Source organism: Apostichopus japonicus, chromosome 19, assembly GCF_037975245.1.
Source record: "Apostichopus japonicus isolate 1M-3 chromosome 19, ASM3797524v1, whole genome shotgun sequence".
NCBI lineage: Eukaryota > Metazoa > Echinodermata > Holothuroidea > Aspidochirotida > Stichopodidae > Apostichopus > Apostichopus japonicus.
The window spans coordinates 5,784,632-5,792,646 of record NC_092579.1 but is presented as its reverse complement, the minus strand read 5'-3'; the positions used below and the strand labels follow the sequence as shown (position 1 = coordinate 5,792,646).

The 8,015-nt window shown below is 36.4% G+C and overlaps 1 protein-coding gene across 5 annotated transcripts in view; it reads left to right on the top strand.

Moving 5' to 3' along the window:
- Positions 1 to 251: 251 nt before the first annotated feature.
- LOC139959859 (transmembrane protein 220-like) overlaps positions 252 to 8,015 on the top strand; it is a 42,036-nt gene continuing 34,272 nt past the window's right edge. The window contains exons 1-2 of one of the 5 annotated variants that reach the window (XM_071957762.1): positions 252 to 840; positions 5,022 to 5,148. In XM_071957762.1, coding sequence (XP_071813863.1) covers positions 5,105 to 5,148 — 44 coding nt within the window. In that variant the 5' untranslated portion in view covers positions 252 to 840; positions 5,022 to 5,104. Of the gene's footprint in view, positions 841 to 1,292; positions 1,537 to 5,021; positions 5,149 to 5,894; positions 6,191 to 8,015 lie in introns of those variants that run through there. The other 4 variants (XM_071957761.1, XM_071957763.1, XM_071957760.1 and 1 more) reach the window with 4 other exon arrangements.

Here is an 8,015-nt window from a genome sequence, read left to right as displayed (position 1 = left end):
TAAAAAATCAATAGTAACTTACGCATAATGATCTTCTCCAACTCTAGAGTCTATACCCCACCCCCATACCCATCCCCTTCCCCGAGACCATTCCCGGCTGATCCTAATTCCTAATGGCTAACTGTTAGTTTCACATCTAATAAATTGGATACTGTGTACGGTGTTCAAAGGGCATCTTTACGCCATACCGTTCAAAACACTGCTGAGTGTAATTCACGGATAACGTATTCTCTATACACGCCGCGTGTTGCTGTTGTTGTTGATAACTGCGGGGAAACAGTAAATATGAACTTTGTCATTTCACCACTGCGTACATCCCTACTGGTGTAGTACAGTACATATTGCGGTAGCACTTTAACGTGTTCAAGGATCGGACTATATATAGGCTAGACAGCGATTATACTTTTGACAAAATGTGGCCAAATTTTAGCTGCATGTTTAGCACTCTTCATTGATGTCACTGAAATATTTGCTGAAGTTATTGAGTGTAAACACATATTGTAACCGGGCTGTTAAGTAGACGCACTACCAGAGAGGGCCTATTCACAGCATTCATATATATTTGATGATTCATACCAATTTGTTCAGAAGACTTATACATGACTGATATCTAAAGGCTGTTCAGCCTATTGCAGACCCGGTTACAAGTATCGCTCTGCATAGCCTTGCCCAAAGTTTTGTTCCTCTAACTGGCAAGTAATATTATATAGTATGCAGCGCTGCCAACCAGCCAATCACCGAAGTGCCTCCTGAGTGGCCAACTAGGATACGATGATCTTGGGTAAGTAGTAGCACTTATACCGAAATGACTTACATTGAAGAAGCCTACATTATTGAACGGTATGTTGCATACGTATGTTTTTATGACATTTTTTGTTATCTGCAATAGATAACATGTGGTTATATATATATATATATTTTATATATATATATATATTATATATATATCATATATATATAATATATGTATAATATATGTATAATATATATTATATATTATATATATCATATATATAATATATAAAATATATGTATAATATATATATATATATATATATATATATATATATATATATATATATATATATATATATATATATATAGCCAACAGTCAAATGCGAAATATAGACAGCAACAAACGTTTTACGTTATAGACAGTTGTAGTTTATATATTGTATTTGTAGTATTTGTATGTATTTGTATTTGTGTACATTGTAGTATATATATATATATATATATATATATATATAAATAGGCCTCTTTTATGGTCTCAGCTTTACTTTATCCTATAATTTACTTTGTTAGACAAATTTTCGTTTGCACGCATTGATGGTTTGCAAGTTATTTACTCGGGTACGTGAGTACGGTAGCTCAAAGCTATCACTATAAAGCAGACAACAGCTTGATGGATATTAACCACGACTATCACAGTCTTGAATTCAGAAGGTGCGTTATGAGTGTTGACATGGTATTAATTAAACTCCTTTTATGGTCTGAATTAAATTTCATCTAACTGGTTCAGGGAACAGACGTTAGGTAAGTAGTTCTAATTCATAAAGTCTTTAGAAACCAAATAATATAAGATAATTTACAGACGTAAACGAGTAAAAGGTGAATTTTATTTTCTCACTCCGCGAAAATAATAGGCGCGTTAAATTACAATACAACACTTCACCCCTGTCCCTCATCGTTTCCCCTCTCCCCTCCTCTTCCCAATGTGTTGCCCGAAAACGATGCAATTATTATATGCTATGTTGAACATATCCTAAAGCATGGTAGGCGATTCTCCAAATCCACACATCACCTTGGTTTTGACATCATGGCGATGTTGTTAATTTTTGCTCGTTTCAAACTTTTACTGATTATCAATGGTAGAACACAAAATCGCGGGAATTAATACGTATACAGTTATGTATTCAGCTACACACATGTTTATATATATAGCCTATATATATAGCCTATATATATAGCCTATAAATATATATTTAGCCTATATATAGCCTATATATGGCCAATATAGCCTATATATAGCCTATATATATATGTATATATATATATATATATATATATATATATATATATATGTCAGGTATACAACTGATGTAAGTAAACGGTTCCTATTTGAACAGTTTACATGTACGCTTACGATAGGTGTAACAATAGAAAGTTATGCTGCAGGTTGAACGTATATCTATGATCATAAGATCCACAATTCGCTCAACTAAAGCTTATAATTTTCATTGAAATTCAAACTAGCAGTTCTTTCTATATTTCTGTTCTATTCATTGTCAGAGGGAGGTCAAAATTTGTTGTACCGTTGTTTCAGAGTTATTTTGAATTTAGCTGGTTTCAACAATGGGCCGCATTTGAGTAGGCGTATACGATTCAGTGTATTCCACACAGTGCAATAAGTTATGAGTGTTAGCTGAAACGTTATTAGAAATGCCTGTCATATTTTCTATACAGGGGAGGATCCAGTCCCTCCCTCCTCTTTAAAAAGTTCTTTTACTTAACATTACAACTGTAAGTATATGCGTCATGGAGTTAAAACAATTGAAGCTACAAAGTGAGCAGATTTAACACTGCTTCGCGCGTGGTCTTTTCTTTCCTGTTTACCGACGTTTTTCGTAATCGCTGCAAACCATCGATGCGGTAAATTCTTTCGAATTTACCACATTGGTCACATGGGAGACCCCGGAGTTTTTTCTTGTACATAAAGGACAGGGTGTTGCCATGTAGTCTTTGAAATAAAATTCAAATTGTAAGTCTTCAACTAGTGTATTATGATGCATATTTAGATTATAAATGAGGACTATAATTAGCTCTTAATGCAAGTTTGTGTTAGATCAATATACAAAACAAAAACGGGGGTGGGCGCGGGGGTGTACATAAAGGACAGGGTGTTGCCCTGTGGTCTTTGAAGCCGATTCTCATGTAGAGAGATTTGGGGATCCTCCTCCAGAAATAAAATTCAAATTGTAAGTCTTCAACTAGTGTATTATGATGCATATTTAGATTATAAATTAGGACTATAATTAGCTCTTAATGCAATTTTGTGTTAGGTCAATAAAACAAAACAAAAAATGGGGGTGGGCGCGGGGGTGTACACCTCTCACACCCTCTGGATCCACGCAAGGTTGATTGTGTCTGAGGCCCACATGATTGATTGCTATTATATACTCAGATAGTTGGACACAGGACTATATATTCAGTATAATATATAAACCATATATAATATCGCATGGCTAAGTGAGAGCGTTACAAAATGCCGGAACACATAGGTGGATTAGCAATCGTGCACGGTAGTCTAAAATTTAAAAAAAAAAACATATATAAATATCGAAGAAGTAAAAGTGGTCTATATTCCATATTGATGTCTTAATTTCGTTGCTTGGATTTAAAAATTAAACTTAATTGGTTTAATTCGATAACTACATTGCGCAATAGCTTTTTTACATTGACTACCAATCAAACCGTCTTTGGTTTCCATTATTTTACATTGATGTAATTCACGTTTTTCTTAAAAATGTTTTGATATGTCGCTTGATTATACCAACAACGAAACAGCTATAAAGTTGCTGGGAGTATAAACTAGTATCAATGTACTTTTTTTTTCATATGCACTATGATAAATATTTCATACTTCGTCAGAGGGCTATCTTTAACGCTTCTCTGTCGCGCAGTATCCAGATCATCGTCATGAAATAGAGTTGACCACGCTATATTCTTTTTACTTGTTTTAATATCATTATTTTTATATTTTATCTCCATCGACTTGTGGCCCGAGATCTCAGCAGTGAAATATAACTGTCAGCAGACTACTGTTACGTCTGTCGATATCTTGAAAAGCATTCATTAACCAAACCAACAAATTTGTAACATATAATGTTCAAAGACCCCCCTTTCATAGTACTAGCAAACCTTTTATCATCCATTGACGCTAGAAGAACTTAAATTGTCTTGACTCGAAACTCAATTTTGATGGTCACTCCCTATCTGGCTTGTACTTTGATCGTGGGGGTAGATTCGACTGTCCTCCATAAGAAAGCATTCCTAGGTCCCCTAAAACTTTTAGGGTCGATAAGGGCAAGAAATGACCTTTGTAGGGCAAGTTCGAGACTGCTCGCGTTTATATTTCAAATGGAAGGACATTTTGCAACGCTTTAAATATGGCACCTGGATGCAATCCCCCCCCCCCCCCCACCAAAAACAAAAATGACCTAAAGGGTACCAAAAACATTATTTCTAAAACTGAGAGCACATGTTAAAAGGAAAAAGAAAACGAACGGTTCATGAAGTCTTATATGACAAGTTTTATAGGCACTGTTTCAGTTTCATAAATGAATTTTAATGATCGAGATTAATATATAAGCGCACCCGCCTACGGCAACTTATATTAATTAAATAAGCACGGTCGTCGTTGACGTTGGTAACGGAAGATTTTTTGAAGCCGGACGTATAGGACCACCGTTGTTGACTTTTCCCTCGTTAGTGCCGTCCAGTGGCGTAGGAAGGTACTTTTGAGTGGGGGGCTGAAGACTGATGGCCGGCCTGGGGGAGGGGTCTAAGGGGAGGGGGTGTCCCCCTCCCCTTTGGATTTCTTTTTGCATTTCCAGGTGGCTTCAGATTTGGTGCAATATAGCACATTTCAACACCCACTCCATTTTGTAAATAATTTTGCATTTTCACCTGGTCTTAAATGAAATTTGGTGCTCCAAATGAGATTTTTTTCTCATTTGGAAATGAAAAAGGGGTTTTCTGACTTGCGAAGCGGGGGCGGAATGATACTTCCGCCCCCTTTTTTTTCACTGGAGGGGCTGGCGCCCCCAGCCCCCCGGTTCCTACGCCCTTGGTGCCGTCAGTTCACCCGATCTCTGGTAGACAACCTATAGCCTCCATATACCCGAGTTCGTGATATCGATTTCCTATAGGCATACGTTCGACAATGATCTTGGTCAGAAACTGCAACTTATTAATAAAGTATATATTTCAATATTGTTTTTTTTTAAATTTTATTTAAGACTGAATAAAGACTGGATACCGAGGGGACCACTTGCCGATCCATCATCAAGAGTGCTGACATAGATAGGCAGAACTTACTACAATGAATCATACTAGCAACGGAAAACCAATCAGTAATGGTAACATGTAAGTAAAATTGGTAGTCTAAATGAAGTAGGGAATTGTCTGAAACTTGCACGTACGGCGCAAAGGCAAAATACTACCGTAACCGTCGGACTCTAAATCTCAATTTCCGTCTACAGTTTCATTTTTGTTTGACGCATGGTGATGGAAATTGAGTACATTTTTCAAGGACTGGGTTTTTACGTAATCTTATAAGTTATTTAAAATTCTTCGGGCTATTGAAATGCTAAGAATAAGGAACGTTTTGGAGACTTCTTTGCGTAAGTTACCCATTAACATGTTGCGTATAAGTGGTTTTCGATCTTCCACTTATCAAGCAGAACTTAATACGTCATTTTTATTTTCTGAAAATAAGGAATAGTATCGCATTACATGGTTCACAAATTTCAAAAAGACCGGTGATTAACAAGCCAGTCAATATTGCACAAATACTCTAACTTGGCTATGCTAGTTTGGATCCTTGAGTTGGCCTACCTTTCTCACGCACGGATACATGGATGTGGGGTTGTACAACATCCCAGGCCGTTTTTAGCCCCCCTAAACCCCTAAATATGTAGTCAGCGTTTACCACCTCAGAGAAACATCCCCTCCTTTTTATTCCTGGATTCGCTTTGCTACCTCATAGCGTCCGCCATGTGCATTTCGCAATCTACACCTAGTATTATTTTGATTCTTTCTGGGCCCCTTGCTCCTATACTTGCTTACGCTTTGGCCCTCGTGGAATCTCAGTACTCAACAAAGACATTTGGTGTAGCTTGCTGTTGGATGGGGCTTGTCATACTTCGATACTACCTACTCCATATGCAGTACAATAAAAGAATAGCCTAACGTTGAAAACTGTATTTGAACTGACGATGACTCATTGACTGCACACGTATGTTATTGTAAATGGAAAAAACAGTATGGTCCCGCAGTAGAAAGACTAGGTTTTTTTGTAGTTTGCAAATGGTCAATCTAATTGCAATTGGGTGATGTTTTAATTCTTATGTGGATGTTATTAGATAGTGCTACCAAGAAACGTGTGTTGATGAGCTCTATTTGAAATGTAAGTTCAAAGCTATTTCGGCCTAACTAGGTCTAGCCTAGGCTAGAATATAGGCTAGGAGGCGTTAGTAGCACAGGCTACAGTATTTGTTCCTTGTAAGACTTAACCTACATGTCTGTCCTACTCTAAGACAGTTGGGCTAGGTCAAGAGCATGGCCAGGACTCATTCTGGGTAAAAGTACCAAACAACTACTGGTACAGTGGTAACCTAGCCTAGTGTGCAAGTTACAAGGTACAGATCAGGCATTGCGATACACACCACCACCTGAGACTGCAGATGTTCATTTGTGTTTTGTTTTCAATGCTACATTTTTATTCTTTTGCAGTATTCAGAAACACTTTTTAACCATAGCCCCCCCTCCCCCCCACAAAAATAAATTATTATTTTGGAATTTGTTGGCACTTGACCCTCAAACTCAAAGCAGAGTAGATCCCTCCCGACAAAAAAATTGTACTAACCTCCAGTCCTAGATTAGATATTGCGCTAGATGCTTATTACTTTGCAAATTCTCTCAATAAATGTATAAGTACTTTCCAGTTATAACCAATCACATTATCAGTATACAGATCGACTAGACTATTGCAACAAAGAAGTAATGAGATATTCCTAACCTTTGGATATTGTACTGTCATTTGGAAAAAGAGTTGCCCTCATTTTAGTAATTTGCAGGCTACACTGTACTTGGTTTGACACTGGCATGTTAGCAGTTGTTAGTCTATGTTTAAATAGAATGGAATAGTTAAGACAATGTTTGCAATTTTAAGCTACTTGCCTGCCAGATAGAAATGTTGAAAGTTTGACATAACCTTTGGAATTTTTTATAGTAAAGATTTTTGGCTTATTATGTAGTCAGTAGGGTTGGGCGATATATCGAAAATTATTATTATCGCGATAATTTTTTTTTCAAGACGATATTTTTTGAGGATTGAACAAATGACGATAATTTCTTGTGAAAGAAATTTGAAATATGTAGAAAAAAAAATTCTCCGTTTTATGTGTAAATGTTATTCTAGCATTCCATGGTTAAGAAAGTTGAAAAGAAATATTTTATCAACTTCATTTACTGACTTTTGAACTTCGTAAAAACCCGTTCTTTACAACATTGACTGTATAGAGAACAAAACTCTGAAAATCAGTAAATTACCAACTGTGTACGAAAAGTAAGTTGGTACACCTTTCTAATTTTACGAAAGATTGAGCAAAATACTTTCGAAAAATTCACGCGAAACTGGCATATCGTGCTAAATTCAACAAGTGTCATGTAAACAAGGCTCTAGTACACCCATTTATGAATAAACCAGAAGACCACATTTGGTGTAAAGCGGGGGAAAGAAAGTATTTTCTAGAATTTCCAAAAAAAAATAATAATAATATTATCCTACCATAGTTAAGTGTATAGTAAATAGCCTAACCACTTCGTCGGTTACGGATCTCAGGTAACAACAAAAACACAACTAATTGTATTTTGCGAAGTTGACGATTTCTACAAGGACATGGAAACAATATTTAGCATTAAGTTAATCACACCTGGTGGCCTAAAACATGGAATTACAAGGTTTACTTTCATAAAGATGGCCATACTGTAGCTATTAGGGCCTTGATATCATGCTACAGTATGTCTGTATGGTATAGACTGTGTCTCGTGTATCATGGGGAATAGATTGTTTTGTTCATGCGGAGGAGTCGGTTGGCTTGAGGTGTGTTTTACTTACCTTAATGTTACGGGGATATTTACCTACTTTCCTTGAACGTCTAAGATAATATTTCGCATAACTTTACGGATCCTTTACTGACTGACCTAATTAATTCTAGAGTGGAGCCAAA